The 27,507-nt window shown below is 40.1% G+C and overlaps 1 protein-coding gene across 2 annotated transcripts; it reads left to right on the top strand.

Moving 5' to 3' along the window:
- Positions 1 to 202: 202 nt before the first annotated feature.
- Positions 203 to 25,755, top strand: LOC111598027 (zinc finger protein 423 homolog). 2 transcript variants are annotated; one of them, XM_030225368.1, is made up of 4 exons: positions 203 to 1,085; positions 17,288 to 17,748; positions 20,893 to 21,035; positions 22,789 to 25,755. In XM_030225368.1, exons 2-4 carry the CDS (start codon positions 17,290 to 17,292, stop codon positions 25,730 to 25,732), a joined length of 3,546 nt encoding a protein of 1,181 aa, XP_030081228.1. In that variant the 5' UTR covers positions 203 to 1,085; positions 17,288 to 17,289; the 3' UTR covers positions 25,733 to 25,755. The 2 variants fall into 2 exon arrangements, with proteins under 2 accessions (XP_030081228.1, XP_030081227.1); XM_030225367.1 differs by lacking the exon at positions 203 to 1,085 and having other exon boundaries at positions 17,266 to 17,748.
- The last annotated feature ends 1,752 nt before the right edge of the window (positions 25,756 to 27,507 follow it).

The raw sequence follows: 27,507 nt of genomic DNA, 5'->3' as shown, positions 1-27,507 counted from the left end.
TGGAACACACCTCGTGCACATTAACTTGCCTGATCAGCTCTCGCAATTGCTACGAATACAAAATAAACTTCAAGCTAATAAAGAGTAGTAACTCCAAGTCCTCTGCCTAGAGCTTCAGCCTACTTGGCCTCGATTTGATAGCTCAATTTATCATCAATTTCTCAAGCTGTCTAAGCTTCATTCACTTTTCAGTCTTCAGGCAACTGCTATTGTTTCTCACACTAAAATACCCAACTTCTCAAAATATTGGCTCATCTTAAGTAGCTCCCTTCACACTGACATTTTTTGCTATGAAAAATTCATCTAAGCCAAATATGCGCTGATTGCCTAACTCACGGTTCAAGCAGCTAAGCGAAAGATATTATAAGACAATGAATTTGGGGCCGCCAGACAGCGCAGCTGCGACACCACAGGCAGCCCAGGGATACTGTGGCACAGCCTAAGCCACGTCCAGACAAAGACGCGTCAAACGCTGCGTATGAGTAATGTGTGGAAAATGTTGCGCCAGGCATTCCACGTTCTAAATCGCAGACGGGTTCAAAGCCAACAAGAATTTGTGCCTTCAGACAGAGGCACAACACGTGCTGAGCCAACAGCTGTTTTTGCTGTCTGTGTGTGCGAGTGTGTGTGAGAGTTTGTGGCCAAAAACCAAAACAAAATTTTACGCTCACCGATGCGAGAGGCAGGCGCATGCGCAGCAGCCAGCAGAGGCGCTCTTAAATGCTCTTAAAACGACGAGTCGTAGGGGTTGTGCGAGGGGGGCAGGCTGAAGCGAGAATGGGGGATTGTAGTCTGAGGCTATGCTTGGGCATGGAATTATGGCACCCAGGGGCATAGCATAATCAAAATTCCTTGCAACTGGGGACGTGGCATGCAGCTAGCGGCTGTGTGGAACGTGCCGCAGTTGAAAGCTGCTGCAGCAGCAGCAGCTGCAACAACAGCAACAACTAACTAACTGCTGCTGCTTCTTTCTCTGCTTCTAGAAGATGCCGAGGACGAGCTGGAGGATGACTTGCTTAGCCTTAGCGGCGATGAGGACTACGATGATGATGAGGAATTGCAGAGCCTGGACAGTTTCTATTCGGGTAAGTCACACACACACACACACACACACATATATATATATATATATGTATGTGTGTGTGTATATTTTGTCACACATATCAAGCGCAGCTCCTCTTGGCTCCAGTGTTAACCTTGCCATAACCATTGAAATTGTCGTATGGGGTATTATATGGCTGCCGGCGATGACACTCCTGGGTGCTCTACACCTGTGCCGCGGGTGTCGTTGCCATATGCCACACACACACGTAGAGAGAGAGAGAGCGACCAAGTCCGGGCCGGGGCAGCCTAACTACGTTTTAAAAACCCCAAACAGCAATCAACACCAAGTCGGAGTCGCAGGCGCCACAGCCACAGCCACAGCCACAGTCAGAGCCACAGCTAGAGCGAAAGCCACTTCACTTTCACCACATACATCCTCGTTGCCATTTACGAGCTGTCGAACGAGCGCTGCTCAGCCTGAGCCAACGACAGCAACAGCATCCGTGCCACAGCTGGCTCCTCTCGTGGCCCACTCTGCCCCGGCTGCTGGCTCTGCTTTGCCACATTTCTCTCTAGTGCCATTTCGTATGCTTTTTCCTGTGTTTATTTGTTTCGTTTTCTGTCGTTTGCTGCTACTCGACCCGCCCCACAGTCCCTGCGCCACGCCTCTTCTTAGCCTGCCTCTTGCTTGATATTTATTTAGTTTGTTTTTTTTTTTTCTTTTACACAATTTTCTTGTGCTTTTTGTTTTTACTTGTACGTCGCGTCCCGCTGCGGGCTGCCCATTTGCTAGGCACACACACACACTCAGGCACACACACTCATATGCAGACAGACTTCACTTGGTTGACTGCTTGAATAAGTCGACTGAGTTGGCGTTGGTTTAATGCGTTTATCGGGCTTCCTTATGCTTGACTACACTGTGCGAAATGCAGGTGTACTATGAGAGAAAAAGATTGCAGCTTTATATGTATTAACTTAAAATACATCATATACCAATTCATCTTAGCTTTAAGTCAACTTTCTTAAGCTATTTATGTCTATCAAGAAGAGTATTTTGCTGCTCGTTCACAATGTTAAGAGAGTATATTGGTTTTTGTATAACATGCACGCTCCTCTTATCTCTGTAGATTTAGAGAATTGAAATTTACTTTACGATATATATCGTATAGATATATCGTATATGTTTATTGTATATATATATCGTATATATTTATTGTATATATATATATCGTTACATAAGCCAACTAGGCATGTACCAAAGCGGGAATTACTATACCTATTGCTACTATTTAAAGCGCTATGGAAGCTAGAGACTTGGAATTTTGGGTATATAATAATTTATATTGTGAGCGTGGCAAAAAGTCTATAATCTTATATACATAGTTAGAGACATGGAAGTTACTCAAGTTACCTACTCTAGAGACTGTCAAAGCCATATGCATACTATATATTTACTGTACAAACATATATACCCTTCTGCTGGGCTCACGCACAATTCTAGAGCGCTTCAAATAGATCACAGTTGATCACAGATTCTGGCCATAACAGTTGCTTGATTAGGGCCTACTTTTCAATGTAATTTTCAATATTGTCAACAGAAATTTTTATAAATTTTTTCATTACATCACGAACACATTTTCGCTCAGTGCACGCACTCAGTTAAGCTACCACAGCACTCAACACTTGGCCAGTCTAAACGACTCTGCCCGCACCTCAGCTCGAGACAGCCTTGTGCCTAGCTGGCTCGCTGGCTGGCTGGCTGCTTGGGCAGTTTTGATATGCTTCGACCAGCTAGCTGAGAGGCACTTGTGTGTGGTTGGCTCCATGGAAATCTTGCTCTGTGGCTCTGTGTGCGCCATGGCTATTTGGCAACAATTTCGAAACGTTTTACGGCTTGCGATGTGATTTGAAGAAATTGTGCTGTGAAATTTGTGCAGCTGATGCTGCAGCGCCTAAATGTATGCAATGAAATGCAATTAGTTGCAGAGCAGACAAGCCCGAGAGAGAGGGAGGGTGTAGCTTGCTTCCTTGTCTACGCTAAAAAGTTGTGCTCAAGTCATTTCATTTGTTTGGCTTTGCCTTGGACTTCCGGTCGGACGCAGAGCCTGTGTCCTTTTGATTTATTAATAGCACGTGTACGAGACGCAGGAAACGGCGGCCCAACTAGTTTAAAAACTGACAAGCTAACACAGAAGGAGGGGGAGCTAAGGTCTCTGTATTAAGACATGCTCTATGCAAATAGTTAGCTAGTTCCGTTTCAAGTTTCCTTTTGATGCGACGCAATTAATTACACATTTGTCTTACAAGACAAACAAGCTCGAACATCCCAAAAAGTGCAAAAAGCAAGCGCCTCACATGTCCGCCTCTAAGACCATAAATAATTGCTGTTTGTCTCCAAAAAAGGAAGGGTTTTGTTTGCTTCTTTTTCCCACTGCTCTGTGGATTTGCGTGTGGACCAGCAATACCCTGTGCGTAGGAGAGTGGGTAGCACGCTACCTCCGCATGTGCTTAGTGTATATATCTACTTTTAGCATTAGCTATCTGATTTATCTAGCTATCTCCATATAGCATTAGCTAATAGGTTTACCTAACTAACAATTTAAGCTTATTTATAGGGTATATATTTACATTAACTATTAACTACACTTCTCAGAAGTATTAAAATCACTAAGTATTTATTATTACATTATATTTCTCATATTATATTGAGTAATCAAAGCTCAGTGAGTTTTATTAGCGTAAAGGGTATCTCTTAGTCGTGCGCACTTAAGTAAAGCAAAGCCATTTACTAGCCTTACGTTGTTAACGTCAATTCTAATCACAGCTACATTGCTTTGAGTTTCTAAAGACGTTTTAGAGCAAGTAAAGGGTATGTGCTCGTCGAGCAAACTCGTCTTTTAGTTAATGCAAACTTTATAGTTTCTTAATAATAGTCTTAAGTATATGTTAGTATATTAACAAACATTGCCAAGTACATACATTAATATGTGCAGGGTATCTAGTGGTCGAGCATACTCAAAAAACTGCATGCTGCATTATACTGCTGCAATTTCCGAAGAAATCACTTGGTGCATTATGGAAAATGTATTATTAATATTGTGCAGCATAATATATAACAGGGTATCTACTAGTCGAGCATGCTCAAGCAAACTCTTGCTAGATTCTTCTACAGTAATGCTCTCAAGTGTTAATTAGTATATTAAGAAACATATATCTAGATAGATTACTAATTCTGTACAGGGTATTTACTAGTCGAGCATGCTTAAGCTTGCTCATGCTAGATTCTTCTAATGCTCTCAAGTGTCAGTTAGTTTATTAATAAAAATCTATCGGGAGATAATCTGTATAGGGTAACTACTAGTCGAGTTCATGCTTGAAATGCTCAACTGCTTGCTATAGGGTATCTGCCGGCTAAGCACACTTCAAGAGAAAAGCAAAACGTTCCCAATTATATTTCGAGGCTTCTGAAGATTTGTGCTTAAAGTGGCGAAAAATTCTCACAGTGCGCGCTGCTTGTTTAGCCCGATGTCCGTTGCTTTCACAAGAAATGAACGCAAATTGCTTTAGATGTCAATCTCTGGTGGAAAACTGGTCACTAAAGCGGTTAGCAGCAGATGACATGGCACAGTTTAATGAACCACACACAATGTGTGCATGTGTGTGAGTGTGTGTGCGACACTCAAAAGGGCCGAGATCACGTTTAAGCTAAAGATCTCTAACCAAAACGCCGCTTTTAATTGGGTCAACACGCATCAAATGTGCTTCGTAGCCAAACGCACTCTCTGTACGTACATCCGTCTATATGCAGACGTGTATAACCCTTGGAAACGCCCTTCCTATTTTAATTTATTGCCCATAAATAATAACTGCCCAAAGCAACAACGAGTCAAAAACTAAAACGCAACTTTGCAATCTCAGGTGTACAAACGCCTTGACACCAAAGCTAAACAAGTGAGCGAAAAAAACAACAAAATACAAAAAACACTGAGAAAAGTTGTTCCACGTGGACCAGTGTTGAAAAGCGCTCGAGAGTTGGGCTGAGCTCGGCAGGGGCTGGGATAGGGTTAACACTGCACTTGGCACGCCCTGTCAGTTGCAGCGACTTACTTTTTACCAATTTCACATACCCTGCATAGCAGCTGAGTGTGGGTATATTGCTCAAGTGAAGCAAGAGTTGATGGGCGACAGGAGATATCCCACTTCAGAGACTTTAGCTTGATTATTTGTCATTTCTGCATAGATTAGGAAAAGGTACGAAAGAAGAAGACACTTTGATCGAAGAAGATTGATTAAAATCGATAGATATCGATCGAGTTTTTTGGTCTTTCACTACTTTTATTATATAAAGTACAAGCGAGAAGCTTGTTGTAGTTAAAATGAGCTGTAGACTTTAATTGTGTTTGGGTTGGAAAAGGCCTGGACTCATCAATGGCTCAAAAGCGATAAATATCGATTATTAAGCTTTGGCTTTCAGTGCATATCAGTGCATATTTTATGACAGGCAAGGAACGGATATACAAAACCTTATATAACTGTAATGCCAAGTCTTAAATATTGCTTAAAATCGATATATATCGATTGTTATCTAAGCTTGTTTTGGGACGAATCTCAATAAATACTGAAAGTAGAGCTTTCACCTGCTTGTAGGCCTATAATAAATATACTATTAGAGATTAAGCGAACTATATCAGGATATAGTCCAGGCACAGGGTATCTGCTAGTGCAGCACATCTCTACAAGGAACCCTCTTAGTGGCTGGCTAGCAAGTTTTGCCTGCAGCGAACAGATGCTGGACGCGCGAGACGCTGGCGCGTTGTCTGCTTCCCGCGAGTCCTGCAAAAGGCTGCCTGACCATGTCCTGGGAATCGCGCCAAAAAGGACTCAAGCAAAAGTTATGACACGCCCAGCGCTTTGTTTTGTTTGCTGTTTGTCTTCGGCTGGCTGTTGCCACCTTCTGCATGATTTATGTGCGTTAGGTGTTGCCTGGCCAAGTTTTCCAAAGCGAAATGCGAACAAAAAAAACAAAAGAAAACTCCACCAGGAGCAGGACTTTGCCCCCCATCGAGAAGTCCAGGCAACTTATTCTTATTTTTCGCGCAAGACGTTTTCATTTCGCATAAAAAGTCTGCGAACGTTTTACGACACACACACACACACACCCACACCAGCACGCCAATTGGTTTAGTGCTGCGCCCCGCCCCCGTCCTGCCCTTTGCTTGCCCCCCTTTTTGGTGGCTCCCATGTGCATACTTTTGGTGCCACTTTCGCCGTTGCTTGTCTTATGCGACTCCAAGGCACAATTTCGCGCACCACCCGCTCCTTGGGGACGCACTCCACGCACTCCACACTGCACACTCGCCACTCTCAAGCCACAGTCAACCACCCCAACCTTAAGCAGCTCTTCACATTTGCGTATTCTCTTGCAAGATAAATTCCTGGTAATTTAAATGAAATACACGCTGAAATGTTTTTCTTACTCTTCCATTTCCTTGGCATTAAAGGATTTAATTTGGACGTATTGTTATGTGTTTCCTTTCCTTGGCTTTCCGTTCCTTTTCGCTTCCTCGTCGCATAAATCTTATATATGGCTATGCATTATTTAGGCCGCGGCTTGAGCTGCCCCGCCTCCTGCTCCTCTGCTATCTCTCTCTCAGCTCAAATGATTGCAATTGCCTGATATCCAAACTGATTGTTGATAGAACTTTATGTGACACTTACTATATTATTAAAAATATATTAAAAGTGAATTATAATAGATACTAGATAAATAATAAAAAATATAAAATATTTAATAATTGATCATAAATTAATTAAGGCTTCAATTGCAGTCTAAGCCTGTCAGCTGAGAGGCTGTCTTCTAGGCTCTCAGAGCAGGATTTATTGTATATTAAAGAAGACAGTTTTAGCATACTCCAATACGCTTACTAACTAACAACTTTTGTTCTCTAAATATACAACTAGACAGCTTAAAGATATTTCATTTATATTTACCTGGATTTATCTAGGCATTGACATCTTTGCTCGCATGCTGAAAGCATAAATAATATTCAAACTAGCTTTAGACTTGTGCTTAGGAAATTTATAAATAATATTTGGTAAATAAATATATATAAATAAATATATATAAAATATATTATATGTTTGTATAATATGTATTTTATAAGATATATTTAATTATTGAATATCAAGAGCTTTTTAGGGTTATTTTATTAAGTGGCTTCTGCTTTAAAATAAATGCAAATAAAGCACATATAACTGGGCAGCCTTAAAACATTTAATACAATATAAAAATATCAATAAAATAAAATACATATTAAATAATAAATAAAAATATAATACAACAAATATATATAACAATTTTAATAATTATATAAAATATATTTAACATTTATATTCATTATATTTTCTATATATTAAATACAGTCTGAAGCCTCTCTCAAGATCTCTTCTAACTGATGCACTTAGCACATTTCCCAATTTGCCCATTTGAGCGTTTGGTTGGCAACGCCCACATGTTGACATAATAAGCCATAAATAATTTTATTTACCTCAAGGCATTAGGCGAGCATCGTGCCTACTTTTATGCCCATAGTTTGCTATGCATAGCAAATGCAATTGCAAAGTCTTGAGTCAATAGTTTTTGCCTGGCAAAGGTGTGTGTAGTTGGTTACCTTTGGCTTATTAGTTAAATGTCAAACGCAAACGCAAACGCCGACGACAAAATGATGATGGGCAATAAAATGATTTTATGTTTATTATCAACATCAAGAAACGGCCGTGCGTTCGCCATCGTAAACCCAATTTCGCCAGCGAAGCCGCGAAGACCCGAAAGAATTGTCGACCCCTTTTCTTGTTGGTTTCTTTAGTGGATTGTTCCGTTAACAGCGGTACTTGAAACGCCCGGCCATAGAGTTCTAGTTTCCGGGGTTTTGCGAGAGAGAGAGAGAGAGAGAGGCGTAGATAGCCATCGGGAACCGGAATCGCCGCACACAAAGCCAAAAACGGATGTGGCAATCGGACATGTTAATCTGTTCTCCAGCGAGCGCTCAAGATTTTCTGTTTGCATTTCAATTACGAGTGCTTCAGTTGGAAGCGGCGAGCGCTTTATGGCACGCGTGCCCAGTAGCAGAGCAGCTGCCACAGTTTGTGGCAATGCACAGATACTTGCCCAGTCAGCTGCCCCACTCGTGACCGCAAGCTGCAGAGCACGTGCCCAGCTGTGGGGGTCGAAGCTCTAACTATGCTGCGGTTTGTGGGCAGGTGCGAAAGTCAATTATGGCCAGGTTAGTCAGGCTGAAAAACACACACAAAGCAAAATCGAAAAGTCAAAAAAACCACAGGAAAAAACCTTTTGTCGAACCCTTTTCAAGCAGTTTTCAGCGAGGCGTCAGCTAGGGGCAGGCGTAAACGGCGTTACGCACCCGACACGTCGCGACGTCAGCCACATCATCATTAGCGCTGACAGTCGATCAAGATTGACTCAGTGCCCGATCAATGAACTGAACTGAACTGACTCGCAACTGCACTGAACTGGTTCTACCTGCCGCTTGATTGATTTGTGTCAGCGCCTGCAGCCAGACCTGATGCCTGCGCCCAGATTGAGCTCCTCACTTCATTTTTCATTCAACAAGACGACTTTACGCAACTTGACATCCAGAATAATAGCTCTTAAAGGATCATCATTATCTAGCCCAATGACTCCTCACATATATATCTCCATTTATCTGATCGTTTGCCTCTAATTATTGTTTTGCTTTATCTATAAATTGACTTTGCCTCAAATATTTTGAAAGGCCTCGCAGTTGGGTTCCAACTGGCGCCCAGCTAATTGGCCTTTGGTTGCTTAAGGACAACACTCGGAAGCGGACTCTAAAAGGAGTAAAGTCATATGATGAGGGTAGCTAAATGTAGTTAGCTACGTTTCGAAGGCATTCAAGTACGAAGAAAAATTCATAAAAATTAATTTTAATATTTGAATTTTTCTGCTATTTACGGATTAGCATTTTCTCAGAGAAAATAAAAGTTAAGTTTGGGCTAATTTGATCTAATCTTACATCTACATAATCTATATAAAAGGCGGAAGGAGACAGACTCTATAAAGTCTCAATGTAACCTTATCGAGCTTTAGCTGTTAAATCATATCTCTTGCGTCTTTATTGCTAGAGTTACCAAATTTCGCCTACAGCTTCATGTATTAACCATGTAATTTTGGTTTTTTTTTATAATTAAAATATTGACTAAAAAGCTTAGCATATGAAGAATGTTATTGCACAGCAGTTAGCCTGGGTATATTCTAGTTGGGTGTTCCCTACTAGAGCTTTGTTCATATAAGCAACAGCAATATGTTTAATCTAAGGTTTTCCTAAGAGACTCCTAGATTGTAGACTGAAGACTCTAAATTGAAACTGGAATTGTTGCCAATCATAATTTTTTAAGAGCATCACATGACTTAATGCGATTTAAATAATTGGTCAAAATATAAAACTCTTTTGTACAAGGTACAAGTAAAGTACAATTGAACCTTTTTTTGGGTTCTCTGTACTTTTTTTTTGGTTCAGTTAAAAAAGGAGCAAAGCCTCTAATTAAATGTGGTCTTAAGCGTCTGATTAATTGTGCAGTTAAAAGTGAGCGAGTCAGCAGTTGAGGCTGCAAGTCTAAAGAGATGGAGAGGGGGGGATGGGGAGAGAAAGAGAGAGACACACACACACATACTCATTAATTTATGTACATGGGCAGCGGGATTCGAGCTGTGGACCTTGGGCTTGGAGCTGTCAGTACATCAAAGTGACAATTTGAGTGACTTTAGCAGCGAACGGCAATAGAAATGGCTAATTTAAAATGCGCTGCGACCTGGTGACGTGGCAACAAAAGGACACTTGCGCTGAAGGACAATGGCTGACAGGCAGCTCAAGCGGCACCCCGCACACCCACTCGCATGTGTGTTTTGTGCTTATTTTTATAATTTATCTATTATGCATGAGGGCGCCAACAAAAACAAAAACCAAAAAGCCAAAAACCCTTTGCCTGTCAGCAGCCTAACAAGCCTGACACATGAGCCAACAGCCATGTGGAAGGACCTGTCCTCCTCCACCCACTCCCAGCAGCCACCAATCTCATCTACGCCTCCTCCTCCTCCTCACTGCTCTCTGCTCGCTGACCAACAAATCTCAGTCAAAGTCAAAGTCAAAAGTTTTTGGCGTCACATTAGCCGCGCATTAAAAATGCACAGAAATCAAGAGCTAGAATGCGGCCATACAAGTTGCTTGGGGTGGGAGACTAAGCAGATACCCTGTAAAGACACACAATAAGTTAAATTAAAATATTAAGCTATAAAAATTAGATGCAAAAAAAGTTTTTAATCAGAAATAAGATAAATAAATAAACAATAAAAAAATAAAAAATAACTTAATTTAATTTTATTACATTATAAAGCCATTAAAATTAAATAATAAATATAAATTTTTAAATATAATAAATTAAGCAAAATTCATTAAAAAAATATTTAATATAATTTAGAGAAAATAACAAAATATAATATTATTAATACAAAAAAATAATAATAATAAAAGAATTTAAAATAAAATAATTTTAAACAAATTAAATATAAAAAAATGTGGTACTTTGGAAAGTTAAATAAAATATAAAAAAAAGGATAGTAATCAAAATATATATGCATTTATTAAAAGAAGAATAATAAAAATTTATTCATTTAAGTTTTCAGCTTCGAAAATTGTAATTCAAATTAGGTTAAGTGTATGAAAAGTTGTTTCTTTTTTTATTTATTTATAAATAATACAAATCAATAATCAACTAAAAAATGTTAATGTAATGTAGTAAACTTGAAAGACTCATGAAGTTGAGTTCAGCATAATCAAGTGCCACAGCAATCGCTGGGTATTCGGAAAAGCAGTTGAATCTGAGGCTCACTCATTGCCAGGGCGCTTTTACCTGGCAGCTGGTCACCCTTTCACCCACCATGCCAAGAGTCCACATGAAACGTGGCAACCTACCCCGCCCAGCTACATAAAAAGGCTCGACTTTGGGCTCATCGTGGTCGTCGTCCTGCAACGCGCTTCCTCCTGCTGCTCCTGGCCGCCAGCTGCTACTGCTGCTTCTGTTGCTGTCACAAAACTGTCAGTCAAACGTAATTAACACAGAGACAAAAAGGCAAAAACCAAAGAGCCAAAAATCCCAACTCAAAAGCTAAAAACTTTTACATTTTTCCGCTGAACATTTGAACGGGCGCTAAGCAAATCTGTTTTGTACAGTGGAAAACGCTTAGCAACAAGATTTTCCATTGCTTCAACAATTAGCTTGACAAATTTCATGATTTTCTTGTTGCAATTAGAGCGAAAACTTGGGGAAAGAAATTTGTTTTCTTGTTTTTCGATTTGACAAGTTTTTTTTAACGCCAAAACATTAAAAATTAAGGATGCTAAATTAACCTTAATTGGTTTTTTGAATTGAGTTTTAAGTTTCTATTGGATTGATGGGCTGTACATCTATTATTTAATCAACTTTGAAGTTGGCTTAGTTCGTGGAAATTTTTGGCTTTTCCTCAATTGACATTTTTAGCTGATATCTGGTTGAGTAAAGGCTAAGACAATTTAATTTTTTTTGTAATCTGATTCATTATTATATTAATTAGCAATGTTTAACAAACATGTTTGTTTTTTATTTTTTAATTTACTTATGAATTGGCATATTTTCTTTATTAAAAATCTGAAAAGCTATCACAAAATATACATAAATATGTACATATATACAAATTTATAATATAAAATATTTATTTTTATATAACTAGAAGAGTTATACTATAAACCATTCAACTATAGAGTAGGGCCACAGAGAGGAATTCCAAACTCAAACCAAAGACTCAAACGACAAACTGGCGCAAACGAAAACATAACACCATAAATAACAACAACAAGGCAAAGAGCTCAACACATAACCGCACAATTAGCGCAGCTTTCGCTGTAATTAAACATAAGCAAATCCCACAATCGACAGCGCTGTCAATATGTGCTACGCACGAACGAAAAAGAACAACAGCAACAGCAATAACAACAATAGCAGGCACCGATAGCAAGAGAGTTGCCCAACTGCTGCAGAGTAAATAAGCGAGAGAGAGCAGCACACGTATAGCTATAGCTGTCCCGCTCAAAACAGCAACGCATGCGTTGGCAGCGCAACGAACGAATGCCATTGGCTGCCCAGCAACCAATGGCAGTTGGGCAGCGCTGTCTATGAGAGAAAAAAACGAGCAGAAATATAACAGCAACAAAAGCTGCTAATGTGTAAAGTGATTTTTTAATTGCTTTAATAGTTTTTTGTTTAAGTGAGCGGCGGTAGAGGGCGTGTTGTTAAGTGCTGCTGACAGCAGCAGCAGAAAAAAATAATTTTTGCTGCTACTGCACTTTTTGGGGCTTTGCAGCTGCTACTGCTGCTGCTGCTGTTGCTGCTGTTGCTGCTGTTGCATGCATAATTAATTTGGGTTTTAGTGGCATGCAGAGTGTTGCTGCTGACTACCTCTGAGTGCAGCCTGTGGTGGCACTGGCTCGTTGTCCTTGTTGCCCACAATTTTTGCCATATTGACGGGCGACATTTGCTGACTTTTAGCGCTAATGGCTTAAACGTGTTCTCTGCCGTTTTTGGCCTTTTCAACCGATTTTTTCCCTGGTTTCTTCTTTTTTTTTTATTTGACTCATCATTTTGTGTCAATTTTACCGCTTTATTGACGGCATTCGTAATGCGTTTATTTTATATGCAAATGGATGTAGTTTATAAATATTAACATGGGGAAATATGGGAAGATATAAGAATGAGACAGAGGGGGCATTAGAGTATGACAAAGACTGGAGGAACGGCAGTTTGAGAGATTTTGGATAATGATAAAACAACTTTGACATGTTGAAAAAAAAAGGGATATTCATGAGCTAATAGATTCTAAAAAATAAATTATGCACAGCATTTACTATTTTGTTAAAAGCTTTTTCAAATTTCTTAACTTATTCTCTTTAAATATTTTACAAATTTCATTGTAAGTTCTGCTAAACTCAAATATGATTTTTTAAATTAATTCTCTTTATATTCATTATAAACTAGATGCTTAATTAAAGTCTAATAATGAAAATATTTAGCAAGCTAGGCAATATTATTATATTATATATATCATATATTACATTATATTATATATACTATAATACAACGGCATAATTTAGCTAACGTAGATCAGTTTATATATTATATATTCTTATCTATGGCTAGGTAAAGATAGAACTCTGGAATAAAAATGATACATAAATAGTTATTCTGATATAAATATAATGATTAAAATAATGAAATATATAAAAAATGTACATATAAATATCTGCGTATATAATTATAAATATATATATAAAAGCTAAAATTTTGTGAATAACGCTAAACAATAAATTGTAAATTATTTAAGACTTTAATTTGCTCATATTAAACAAATCCTCTTAAAAAATTAACACAATATCTACGCTTTCAACTGAATTAGAAACCTTTATTTTACCTGTCGACCAACCCAAACGCAAATAGATACCATAGCAGTTAAAACAAAAACTTTCCAAAAGCTTCAACACCTGACATTTTGCCTAATTTGCATATTTCTTTGCGGCCTGAGCTTCGCTCTATTGCTTTTTTTGGTTTGGTTGCTTTTCACATAAATAAGAAATATATATCAAATTGTACAGCTACCTCCCCTTCCACAACAAATTAACAAAGTATGTGCGCACTCACCAGCTCTCTCGCTCTCCCGCGCCCATAAGCTAAATGAACGCCCAATGTGACAGTCGCACCATAGGGGCTCCCATGCTCCGCCTTTTGACTGGCTGTATATAGGCAGCACACACACAAACACACAGAGCACATGCACACATGTACATACCAAATTGACGCTCTTGCTCTCTCTCTGTGTTTTTGGTTGCGCTCGCTCGCTCACGCATGGCTGCGTTTCGGCTTCCGTTAGCGTGTACTCGTGTGTGTTTGTATGTGTGCCAGTGTATGGGGCGCCATTTAATGCTTTGCTTTGTTGCTTCTCATTTGCTGGCAGTGCAGCAGAGACGTCGACGTCGCGCGCTTGGTGCGAGAATCCCAAAAGGCAGGCCGCACACGCACCAACACATGCAAGCGCACACACCGACACACACACACACACAGACACGCATGCGCTGGGCAACCAACTGGTTCGCCAAGTGCTCGCATTTATTGCCGTTGTTGTTGTTGGTTGAATAGGCGTTGACGCCCGTTCCTTTTGGCTGCTGCGACGACGACGGCGTCGACAGCGACGGCGTTTACTGCTTCGGGTTTCCTACGGCGCTTGGCTCTTGGCTCTGATTTAGTCACATTTTGGTGCTCGCGGCATTAGGACGTCCACATTGTCGCGCCAACATCAACAACAACAACAACAATTGCGATCCTTTGGTGTCGCGCGTTAATTGAATAACAAAATTTGTAATTTTAATCAAGCAAAGGCAAAAAGCATTCCCATGGAGCAGCTTCAAAGTTCTTAGTGATAAATGTTTAGTGCAAATTGTGTTTTTTGAAATCAATTTCATTGATTGTTTGATTGATTGATTGATTGCTGACAATGCCATGATGGCTTTAAAGATGTTGTATCGCGGTCCCAGTTCGCGTTTAGAGAATTTAATTGAAAAGATTCAAGCGACCAAGGAGATAACAAATAATGGTAATTAGTGTGGCTAAGAGAGCGATTGCTTGAAAAATTAAAAACTTTGGAAAGCCTTGTGATGGGTGCCCAGTACTGAGGAGTTCTAGTTGAAAAACTTTCTTTGAATTTAAATATTTTTGATTGGAATTAGACATTGAATGGGATTTCTTAGTGAAATATATATAGAGATATATATTTATATATACCATATCTAGGTCAGTTGTCTATGCTGGTTTAAAGCTTAAAACATGATATACAATTTGAATAATATTTAAATATTATTTCAATTTTACTTTAAAGTTTTTCGACTCTTTAGTGCAACTCTAAACCTATATATATATATAAATCTTTTAGCTAGCATATATAGAAAACTTTATATATAGGCTAGTCTTCTAGTTCTTCTATCTTGCCTAAACTGGTATCAAATATATATTTCTAGGTATATCTTTAATATATTTAATATATATAATATATTTATATAGATCAAATAAATTCCAATAATAATTGAGGCAACTTCATATGTGTATATTATGATATATAACATAGCATATATGATATATAATATAATTTAATCTGATTCTCTATAAATTAGATTAGTTAAATTGAGCCTCACTTATCAATTTTATCTTTCATCAATCGTAAATTTTTGATTATTTTAGTGATTTTCAGCGAGTTTTTTCCAATTGCACTTATAAATTTTACATTCTATCCTCTTCTTCTACTCTTCCCTCTAATTGTCTTCTAATCTTGTCCAATCTTACTTCAACTCCATTTCATAGCCCATAGCTGCAATCAGCTCAAAGCCTTTCATCTGACATCTGCCCCTACCAAATCTTAAGATTTGCTGAAATCTCTTTTAACTTTCTTTGACCCAAGTAACTCCTCACACTGCGAGCTGACAGCTGAGTCGCAGATAATGCTCAATTGACGCCGATATTAATTAAATTGATGCATTATTTTCATGTTTCCTAATTAAGGGGCCAAAAGCTGCTGCTTGAGGAGCTCTAAGAGGAGCCACACTTCGGATCAGAGTTCAAGCGACGCCAGCCAAAACAAACAGAGCTGCACAGCCAACAGATACAGCTAGATAGATAGATAGTAGTAATATGTACAGCAGTTATATAGACAGGGGACGGACATACGCATCGGCCACAATTAGCTTCAATTAAAGTTTTTCCAAAACGGAAAGTGAACCAAAAACAAAACAAGAGACGACACTTGGCGCGTGGTGATAGATGAGTAAATGTATGTAGAAGTAGTCGTGTGCACTGAGAGAAATTACTAGGGATCAAGTGTAGAATATACGAAATTTACATAATTCATATTATGAATGTCATTTCTTAGGATAAATTAACAATTTCTTAAACTTAATAGAAAAATATTTTAAAGCTTGTTTTGATTAAGGCTGAACAGATCTATCTACAGCAAATTGTGAAGCTGAGAAAGTTTAAAGAGATTTTAAGAATCTTAAGTTTGAAGGGTGCCAGCGTAAGGAAAATAAGATTTGTCAAGATTAAAGCATACAGGTGTGAGTTGGAATAGGAAAGATTGCCTTGAGTGGAACCCAAAATATTTAAAAATATATAGTAAAATTTGGGAACTTAAATAATGTTTCCATAATACTTTAAATAATATAGGAAATAAAAAAAAGGGCAAATGTCTATGAAGACAAAAAAAGTAAAGCAAAATAATTTCTCATTGAATGTAAAGAAGATATAGATATGAATATATATTAGAGATATAAATATAGATATAGATATAGATATAGATATAGATATAGATATAGATATAGATATAGATATAGATATAGATATAGATATAGATATAGATATAGATATAGATATAGATATAGATATAGATATAGATATAGATATAGATATAGATATAGATATAGATATAGTTATAGATATAGATGAACAAATCTCTATGAGAAAATTCTGAAATACGATCATCATATCTTCCAGGACTCATCCCTATGAAAGCTATCCACCATATATATATAAGCATACAATTGAAGAGAACTTTCTCTCCATAAGCTTAAGCAGCAACAGCAATTTTCGTAAATATCATTTTCTGTTTCTCTCACGCGACCCTCGCCCGCCAATTGCGCTCAGTGTACTTATTGGAGTGACCCTCATTGCCCCGATGCTAATGCTAATGTGTGCGGCGGAGTCAAGTGGCAGCCAGAACTTGTAATTAAAATGCTCTTAAGTACAGCGAGCGCAATTAGTTTGCATGAAACAAACGTGCGGCTCATTTACAGTCAGCGAGAGTGGGAGATAAAAGTGGGCGGGGCTGGGGGAAGGAAGGGGGGGGGTCTGATTGACCAGTGTCTGTGCCTGGGGTGGAGGCAACACCAAAAACATGTTGCATGTGTTAATTGAATTAAGTGTTGGCAACCAATTTTGATTTCCTGTCTTAGTCACAGTCGGAGCAACTGAGAGAGCGAAAGCCGACGAGCTAATAAGGATGCAGTCGCTGCCCACACGACATGCGCTTAATTACAAACTACTTGATACCCTATGGATGCTTTTTGTCTTACAGATATGTACAGCACGCACACTTCATCGAGCTACTCGCCCAGCATCTCGGATGGCACTTTGACGCCCAACTCCCAGCAGCAGCAGCAGCAGCAGCAGCAGTCGTCGCAGCAGCCACAGCCACAGGCAGGCGAGGAGCCCGGCGAGGAGGCCAAGGCGAACGGCGATGCTGCACAGCAAACGGAACTGGAGCAGGAGTTGAGCAAGCCGAAGCGACCGGCACACTTGCATCATCATCATCATCATCATTATCATCATCAGCAGGCGCTGAAACTGGCGAACAAGCTGCGCAAAATCAATAAGGATGCAAAACTGGCTGCAGGACAAGGACAAGGACATGGCACAGCCGCCAAGTTTGATAAGTTGACAGGGGAGGGGATTAAAAGTCGCGGCGACGGCTCCTATCAGTGTCAGTTCTGTGATAAATCATTTCCGCGACTCGGCTACTTGAAGCATCACGTGCAGGTGAGTTCGGTGCCTCCTCAGGGTGACAGACCCCACGAACGGGTTAATTACTCAACCTGACATTATGTAAGGCGCTTAGTGTTTGGGTGGCTGTCGCACGTCTGCTTAAGGTGGTTCTAAATGGGGCACTATGTTTGGCGTCAGTCAGCGCTGAGGCCACAGAGGCAGCCACTGAGGCATCCTTTTGCGGCACATTAAGTAATCAAATGTCGCGCGGCGCGTGAATCGTTAATTGCTATCGATTGTTTGGCTTGAAAAGGCTTAAGGCCATTGCTGAGCTGGAAAAGCATTGATTAAATTAAATGATAATATAATAATGAAAAAAAAATATAATGATAAATTAGTTTATGATTTCGCTAAATTTTATTTTTAGCAAAAGGATCTGCAGGTAAAGAACACCGCTCAAACTGCAACTAATTAAGTTAAAATGAAAAAGAAATTAGAGAAAATTAATGAAAATCTGAAGGATTAGAAGAGTTAAGTAATCAAAGGAGAAAGTGCAATTTGATCTAAAGAAAAGCTGAAGCAAAAAAGTTGCTATAAAAAGGAAAATTTTATTTTTGTTGCAGCTTAAAGCAGATGAAAACAAATTAAAGCTAAACTTAATTAAAAATAGCAATATTTCTGTATTATTTACAATATTCAAAGATAGATAATATATAGATAGATAGATACATATATATAATATATATAGATAGATATATAGATATAGATATATAGATACATATATATAATATATATAGATAGATATATAGATATAGATAGGCAGATGATAAATAGATAAATAGATAGATTGATGGATAGATAGATAGATATAAATATATAAATATATAGATAGATAGAATCTATCATCTATATCTATCTATCTATACATCTATCTCTCTATATATCTATCTATATAGCTATTTATTTATCTATATAATAAATAGCTATATAGATAGATATTTATCTATATAATAAATAGCTATATGGATAGATATATAGAGAGATAGCTGGATAGATAAATAGATGTAAAGATGATAGATTGATAGATTGCTGTTCAACCTCACTCCATATAGATAGTCCTATAAAACAGATATCTGTTAAATATGTCTATCTATAGAGGAGTCTAACAAATGAGGCGTATCATTTATCTAGCTCTATTTGTAGAGCAGCTGAATAGTAATTTTATCTATTCCAGTTGCAGTTTTTTCAAATTGGCCAAGCTAAATAAAATCTATAGAATAGTTCAACATTAAATTTAAACATTTTGGGCAATAAGACTAGACTAGACTTTTATACTTATACGTTTTATACTTATACTTGAGAATAACTCAAGTTTTCGCCTGAAATTACAAACTAAATGAAATTACGGAATAAGTATAGAAACTGTGCTTAAGCTAATTAGAACTTTGAAATAGGAAATAGACTATAAAAAAATAAAAAACAAAAATGCATTGCAGCATATTAATTGAATAATGTAAATCATATGATATAGATGTTAAAAGACTGCACAAATATGTTCCTGAATTAAAGGTTTCTACTTGTAAAATCAAATTCCTTTAAACTCTGATACTCTGCAAAGAAAGTTGATAAGGAATAAATTTAAATTAAATTTTACTAGCAAAATAAGCTCAAACTTAATGCTGAAGTCTTGAATAAAAATAAAGTATATGGAGGCAGTCGTATTAAGCTAGATCTAACTTAACTTTGGCTGTGGAGTGAAACAAGTTCTTGAAGCAGCTGAAGTTATATATAGATAAAGCTAAGCCATTATGTAACTATGAAGTTATAGAAAACTTCCTTCAACTTTCTTATAATTCCAGGCAGCTTTCAACTTCTCTTTCAATTGATTGTTTTTAAATTTAAATTGTTATGAATATGCAATAGTGGCTTATAGTAGACATATATCTATATATAAATATATAGACCCTACTATAATCCATAGATCTTGCCCATATAAATGATTTATTTAATCTCCAAGCTCCCGCCCAGCTTATCCATGCGATCGCATTCGTGCAAAAATGTTCATTGCCTGCAAAAAAGTTTCTCTACCGAAAAAAACAAAAAAAAAAAAACAAAAAAATTCCTATATATGCGATGCATATCTAGCGGCCTTTATACATATAAAACAGAGCATTCTTAGAGGACGGCAAAGTGCCTACAAAGCGAAGCGAAGAGGAAGAGAAACAAATACGTTTTCGGTAGCATTTCAAACAAAACCCAAACACGTAACACTCGATGTTCACCCACTTGAAGGCATGTCTCATCATGCTGATGTGTTGCTCTGGCTACTCTTCTTCTTCTGGCCGTTGTTGTTGCTGTTGTTGGGCGGGTATAGGAACGCCCATGACATCAGCAGCGGCAAACAAGTTGTTAACCCAATTGCAACTGTGTTTAGGACTACTGCAGATCGCTTATCGTGGCTCAAACATAATGCGCATCGCTTTGATCCTAGGCGGGGTAGAAATATGGGCAATATGCTGATGATGTGGATGATTGGCGCGACAGTTTAAAAAACCATAACCGACACGAGAATCCCGGCCGGGCCAACACTCGACGCTCATATTGTGCAATAAGCCAAACTTCAGTCGGGGGACTTGCATACAAATGGGCTAATTTTTTGCAAAAAAAAAAAAACTTTTTTTAATGTACTTCAAAGCGAATGCGCCGACCGCCAAAGAACCCAAAAAGTAAACCGGTTGCGGGTGTGTGCGAGTGTCTACATGTGTGTGTGTGTGTGTGTGTGTGTGTGTGTGGAGCTAAACACCCCCGTGTCCCTCGCCCGTCCCTCCCCTTCCACACGGCTCAGCATTTTGTGGCGTTTGCGTTGCGCATTTAGATGAATTTTTGTCCACAAGCCAAGCGAAACACCTACGTGAACCGCCCTCGCACGCCCCCTACGCCCTCTCGAACTCACTGCTATGCAGATTCTGAATCGGTTTGAATTTTTAGCCAACTGCAGCAATAAATTCAAGACAGGAATCAGGCGAGTCGACAACAGCTCGACAACTTCTAAGAATTTCAAATAGGTTAGTCAGACGAGCAGGCGAGCCTCGCCTCGCCTCGGAACTAGATATCAGAGCCCCCAAAGCACTTGTTGAACTCGCGCTAAGCACTGTCTCTGTCTAACTCCTGTTCATACTACTCCTCTTTCTCTTTCAGAGCCATGCCGAACACTTGCCTTTCAAGTGCGAATACTGCGCGAAGCTCTTCAAGCACAAGCGCTCGCGAGATCGCCACAAGAAGCTGCATACAAATGAGAGGAACTACAAGTGTCCGCATTGCGAGGCTGCTTTCTCCAGAAGGTAAGTGCCATGAAGCTAGCTGATAAAGGACAGAAATAGCCATGCATTGGGGGAAGAAAGGCTGAAGAAACTTAGGGGAAACTAGAGTAAAGTGAGGCTTGGTCTAAGGCAGACAAGCTAAACCCAAAGATAACGTCTTAAAGTTGCATCCGATCAACAAAGTGAAGAGAAGTATTTGGAACTTAGGCTGTGACCCAAATGAAACCTTGAAGTACATAAAGACTACAAAAAATATAGGGTATAAAAAGCTATTGGAAATTAAAGATAGCAAGTAGTCGACGGAGAGAATGGGATGTTTGTATATGGATAAAGATAAATGTAGCTGCATTTATATGAAAATCTAAGTTAACAAGAAATCTGAAGAGAGAGTAAATAAACAAGAGACTGAGACAGAGGGAGGGAAACAGGGAGAGAGAGAGAGATAGAGAGAGAAAGAGAGAGAGGAGAGAGAAGAGGGATGAGAGAGAGAGGAGAGGGAGAGGAGAGAGAGAGAGAGAGGGAGAGGGAGAGAGGAGAGAGAGAGAGAGAGGGATAGGGAGGCATAGCTTTCTTCAGTTGAACTAAGCTTCAGCCTGAAAAAAGAAACCTTCCATATAAAAGTCTAATATATATAAGTTCTTTTATGAGTCTATATATATGACTTCAGATAAGAGAGAAAATAAAGCTCGTAGTACTAAAACGTAACATCTAAAACTAAATAAAATTAAATTATAAATCATGAGCCCAAAGGCGAGCCGAAATTGTAAGAGACTTTAAAAATTATTTAAAAATTAAATTGAATAATAGTAGTTAGGATCTATACCTAAAGTAAAGTAAAGTAAAAAAGAGACTTTAAAAATTATTTAAAAATTAAATTGAATAATAGGAGTTAGGATCTATACCTAAAATAAAGTAAAGTAAAGACTTAATAAAGAGAAGTTAAAGTCTTGCAAATGCCTCTAAAAAAGGAGCTTAGAAGAGTGAGAATCTACTTAAATAGTCAAGCAGCTAAACAAATGGGAGGTTATTAAGCCTCAGAGTGTTATACAAAGACTTTAGCTAGAAATATTGGAAAGTGTTGAAGGTGTACAGAAAGTGAATGATTTCTTGCTTTAGTTTGTGCCACATTTTGCTACACTAATCGAAGCTTGCTAGGCATTTAGTACATTGAGAATATGAAGAAGCCCTCCATAAGACAATGTGAGACTAGAGATTTCTCTGAAAACAAATCAGCTATAAAAATTAAAAACAAAAGTAGCTTGTTAAAGACATTTGAGCGCTAAGAATAACAAACAAGTGTCACATATATCGAGAAGATGTCATAGCCAGTCTAAAGGTAATACCCTATAGTTAATACTCTGCCAAAAATACTGCAAGTCAATGCTCTTGATGTGCACTTTCCTCCTTAACAAGGTCCTATGCCCCCTGCCCTATAATAGTATAGGAATACCACCAATAGCCAGCAATCTATAGTTCAGATTGCACAGTCTAGACTTTATGGGCAATGTCCCACATTTAATACCCTATATACTAACACATATCCTATATGCACTGCCAACATATACTCTACAAGCTATGCCTTCTCTTCTTCAGCCACTCAACTCTCTCAGCTGTTTCAGTTCTCCTTTTAGTCTGTAGATAACATTTGCTTAGTCAAGATCCTATAGACCCCACCCCAAGTGTCTTGACTCTTCCTAGACTTTGATCTATAGTCAAATTTAGCCATAACTAAAGCTCCCTCTCTTCTGGGCTTCTGCTCGATTCCTGCTTGCAGCGATCATTTGAAGATTCACATGAAGACACACGACATCCAGAAGCCCTTCCAGTGCAGCATGTGCAATCGTGGCTACAACACGGCCGCCGCCCTGACCTCCCACATGCAGAAGCACAAGAAGAACGCCGCGATACTGGCAGCTGGCGGCAATCCCAATGCGCTCAACTATAGTCCGCGGTCCACGGGCTCTGCCTCGATATCGAGCAATGGCAGCTTGCACAAGCGTCGCTATGCCTTGGCGCTGGCCTCCGACAGCAGTCCCAGCCGGCTGGAGTTTCCGAAGCGGGCGCGTGGACAGCTAACGAGCACGCCCACGGCCACAACGATAGCCACGCCCACGCCGCTGCTGCGCTGCAGCTACTGTCCCAAGGCAACGGAGTTCAGCAGTCTCGAGCAGCTAAATGCGCATCTGCAGAGCACACACGAGCAGCAGCAGCAGCAGCAGCAGCAGCAGCAGCAGCAAAAGGATGCGGATGGCCAGACGAATGGCTTTCAATTGAGCTGCGAATATTGCACGATGAAGTTTGTGAACATCGCGGCGCTGTTCCAGCACATGAGAGTGACGCACTTGGATCGGCTCAGCAGTCCCAATGCCTATTACGAGCAGTTCAATCGCCTCGGCTCGCCGCAGTCGAAGGTCAAGTCGGATTTGGCGGCGTCGGAGAAGCCCGAACAGGAGCTGCCCACCGACTTGAGCAGCAATAAGCGACGTCCTCTGACATCGCCCACACAGCAGCCGCCGCCGCCGCCGGGCATCTTCTTTTGCAATCAGTGCAACGCTGGGCTGCCGGACTTCGAGAGCTTCCGGAACCATCTGAAGAGTCACATAGCCGAGGGCATGCAGCTGATCTGTCCGCATTGCGGGCTGAGTCTGCCCGAGCAGTGCGAATACGAGCGCCACGTGGTTGCCCACTTTTTGATCAGCAGCTCGGAGTTCAATTGCTGCAGCGCCAGCTGCGGCAAGTCCTACGCCAAGGCCGAGGAGCTGCATCAGCATCTGCTGGCCGAGCACGTGCAGACCATGCTCAAGTGTGTGCTCTGCTCAGAGCTGTGCGAGAACCGCATGTCGATGCAGCTGCATCTGGCCTGTGCGCACAGTCAGGAGTCGAAGCTGCTGCGGTGCAGCGCCTGCCTGGAGCTCTTCCGCAACGATGCCGACTTCCATGTGCATGTCAAGACGCGCCACCAGCTGGGCAATCAGGGCCTGGGCAATCCGCCAGCGCCGGCCAATCCCTTGCAGTGCATGTTCTGTCGCGCCGTCTGCTCATCGGAGCTGGAGATGCACTTCCACTTGGCGGCGCATGCGCGACAATTCCGCTGCCCCAGCTGCCCGGAAACGTTTCACGTGGAATTCCTGCTGGACCGGCACATGCAGAGCCAGCACGGTGGCATCAAGGACAAGGAGTCGCCTGTGGCTGGCAACATGGGCAGCTTGTATGTGAATGCATTGCTGCCGCCTCTGGCTGCGGCCGCTGCAGCTGCTGCCGCAGCAAACAATGCCAACAACAACAACAACAACAACAACAATAGCAACCTGCACATAGACTACAACGTCGCCTTCAAGGGCTTGTTCGGCGGCAACAACCCGCCGAGCAAGTTCTACAACAGCCCGCTGCAAGTGGACACCAAGCAAGCGCCGCACCCAGCCCTGATGTACGGCCTGAGCCAGCGCTATTTGATGGAAATGTACGCGGCGAAGGCCAATTCGCCGGCCAATGCCAGTGCCGCCGAGCTGCCCACGCCTCAGGCTGTGCAAGCGGCGACGGCGGCGAGTGCCAGCAGCAGCAGCAACAACAGCTACAGCTGCGGCATGTGCGAACGCCAGGACTTGCGCAGCGAGGCCGAGCTGCATTCGCATCGCAAACTCGCCCACAACCTGAAGACGGGCGTCAGTCTGCGCTGCGCCTACTGCTCGGGCAACTATAAGAGTCGCGCCGAGCTGGAGCAGCACATGAAGAGCTGCCACAACTCGAGCGGCAAGCACAAGTGTCTCATCTGCGACGAGATCTTTCCCTCGCCGGCCATACTCGCCGAGCACAAGCTGCAGCACTCCAAGGTGGGGCAGTCCGGCAAGTGCGCCCACTGCGGCCAGCAGCTGGAGCATGTGGCCGCCTTCCGCGCTCACCTGGGCGAGCATGGCAACGATGGCAATCTGCCCATGGCCTGCATCTGCTGTCGCCAGACACTGCACTCCGAATTCGAGCTGAGCTTGCATGCCAAATTCCATACCAAATCGCCCAGCTGCAACAGCCTGCAGGAGCCCGTCTGCGCCCTGTGCCTGGAGCCGCTGCCCGGCGCTGGAGAAACGGCCAAGTTGTGCGAGAAATGTTGTCGCAAGCACAATCTGAATGGCAAGCGCAAGGAGCAAGTGCAGCCAACAGCATTAGCTGCCCCAGCTGCCGCTGCAGCTGCCGCCAGTGGCTATCTGGAGCATCGCTGTAATCTCTGCAAAATGATCTTGCCACACGCCCAGAAGCTGCAGGAACATCTCGTCGAGCACACGTTTGCCGGCACCGAGCAGCGTGGCTACAATTGCTACATCTGCTCGGCCGTCTTCACGGCACCCGCTGGCCTGCTCGCCCACATAGCGGAGCACGGCACGCGTCCGTACGACTGCAATTTGTGCCCGGAGAAATTCTACTTTCGCGCCGAGCTGGAGCATCATCAGCGAGCGCACGAGCTGCGCACGCAGTCGGCAGCAATTGCAGCCGCTGCGCGCCCCAAGCAGGAGACGCATAGCTCGACGGCCAGCTCACCTCTGACGCTCAGTCCCAGCCACGTCAAGCAGGAGCTCTACGAGTCGGAGCCACCGAATTCGCCAAACGCCGCTGCGCTGCCCGTGCAGCAGGAGGAGGAGGAATACATCGAGGTGGAGCAAGTGCCGCAGGAGACGCTGCGAGCTGGCGAACTGCTCAGCACCGAGCGCTCCAGCAGCAGCGCCTAAGTATTATTAACTATACTAAATATAGCAACCACAACTAAACTAAAACTAAATCTAAATACTCAACTATCTAATGGCATTTTAAAACTCTAGCGTCCTTGAGGTTAAGGATCTATGTTGTAGTAATATCTAGCAGCAAAGCAATGTTCAATATCAATGGTATTCCCGCTTAAAACAAATTCTGCATAGAATATTAATGTATTTATATCTCAGACTGTTCATGCGTATGTTAATAATTTCCTATTCATTTAAGCTTTAAATCTTAGCCGACTTTTTGGTACATTTTTATTAATATTTTAAATTTACAGTTGTTTTTAAAAATTTGAACAATTTTTGGGTTTCTTAAAAGAGGTAAGAAAAATGTATTTTTAACAACATTCGTTAATATTTCGCAAAAGTTTTTAACAACTTTTAAATATTATAACATTTCATTAAAAGTTTTGCTTAATAAAAGAATTTGTTGAAAATATTTAAATACAAATTTTTCAAATATAATTTTCAAAGAAATTTTTCAAAATTGAATTTAAAAATATTATAAAAATATAAAATCAATTTTCCAAATGCAATTTGCAAAGAAATATATAAAATACAATTTTTAAATACCATTCTTCAAAATCTTTTTTTTTTAGATTAATTGATTAATTAATTAAATTTTAAATTAAAAAATGATTGGTAAATTATATTTCTTTCTCAAAACTAAAAAGTTGCCACAAAAATATTTTTAAAAAATATTTTATATAGAAATTTAATTATAGAATTATATAAATATACATTTAAGTTAAACTCAAACGAAATTCATATATTTAAAAAAAGTAAATCTTGCCCCAGTTTTTTGTTTATATCAAAAGAACAGCCTAGTATTAATATATATATAGAAAATCATGATAAACATAAAAAAATAAATAATAAAAATACTATGCCTAGTTAAGAAATATCGTAATTATGAATAGAGTAGTTTTGATTAATGTGTGATAGTTTTCAAAAGGTAAACACAATGAATTTTTCTATTCTATAACTAGTTGGTATTATCATAATAAAACTATCCAAAAATATATAATAATTCATATAGTTTAAAGCGCCTTGCGCTCCCTTCCCTATTTATGTATACCAATCAAATATACAACATATAACATATAGCATACAGCATACATATATCTGTGTGTACATTTGATTAATCAACGCATGGCAGCTACAATTATGATCCATGTCTTACATAAGCACCAAGCATTTTTAATGTGTAGCATATAACAAAGGAATCAACACAAGACACTACGAAATATTTAGAGTAAATGAAATAAAAACCAAACACAAGTTGAAACTAAAATACAGAAACCTCGCGTAATTTCTTTTATGGGTTTACTTAGAAGTTTCGCCTGTAAATCTGATAAGATTTTTTATGGAAGCTGACGACATGCGTCTCCAACAATTTTATGGCGAATATTTTGTGTGGCTTTTCAATACCCTGTCCACATGCAAGCAGTGGGTATCATGCACCTTTTGATTTCTGATTTATTATAGCAAATGGCAAGGCTCTAGCTCGTAGAGTGCCTCAGTTCAATGGGTAAGTTTGTAACGAACTCATGGATCTCAGCTTTTATATGCTTTAGAGTTATACAAGTTATGCTTGTAATATTTTATATATCCATGCTGAACAAATTTTATAACGATAATGACTTAGAGCCATTGCAACTCATAGTATAGTCACTTGAGGCCAACTAGACCCATTGAACTCAGAACTTATGAAAGCTATAGAGTTGAATGTTGGTATATAGATAGTG

The sequence above is a fragment of the Drosophila hydei genome, unplaced genomic scaffold (assembly GCF_003285905.1).
Source record: "Drosophila hydei strain 15085-1641.00,03,60 unplaced genomic scaffold, DhydRS2 tig00008130-arrow-arrow-pilon, whole genome shotgun sequence".
NCBI lineage: Eukaryota > Metazoa > Arthropoda > Insecta > Diptera > Drosophilidae > Drosophila > Drosophila hydei.
The sequence above is the reverse complement of the archived record's forward strand: the minus strand, read 5'-3'. Positions and strand labels throughout refer to the sequence as shown.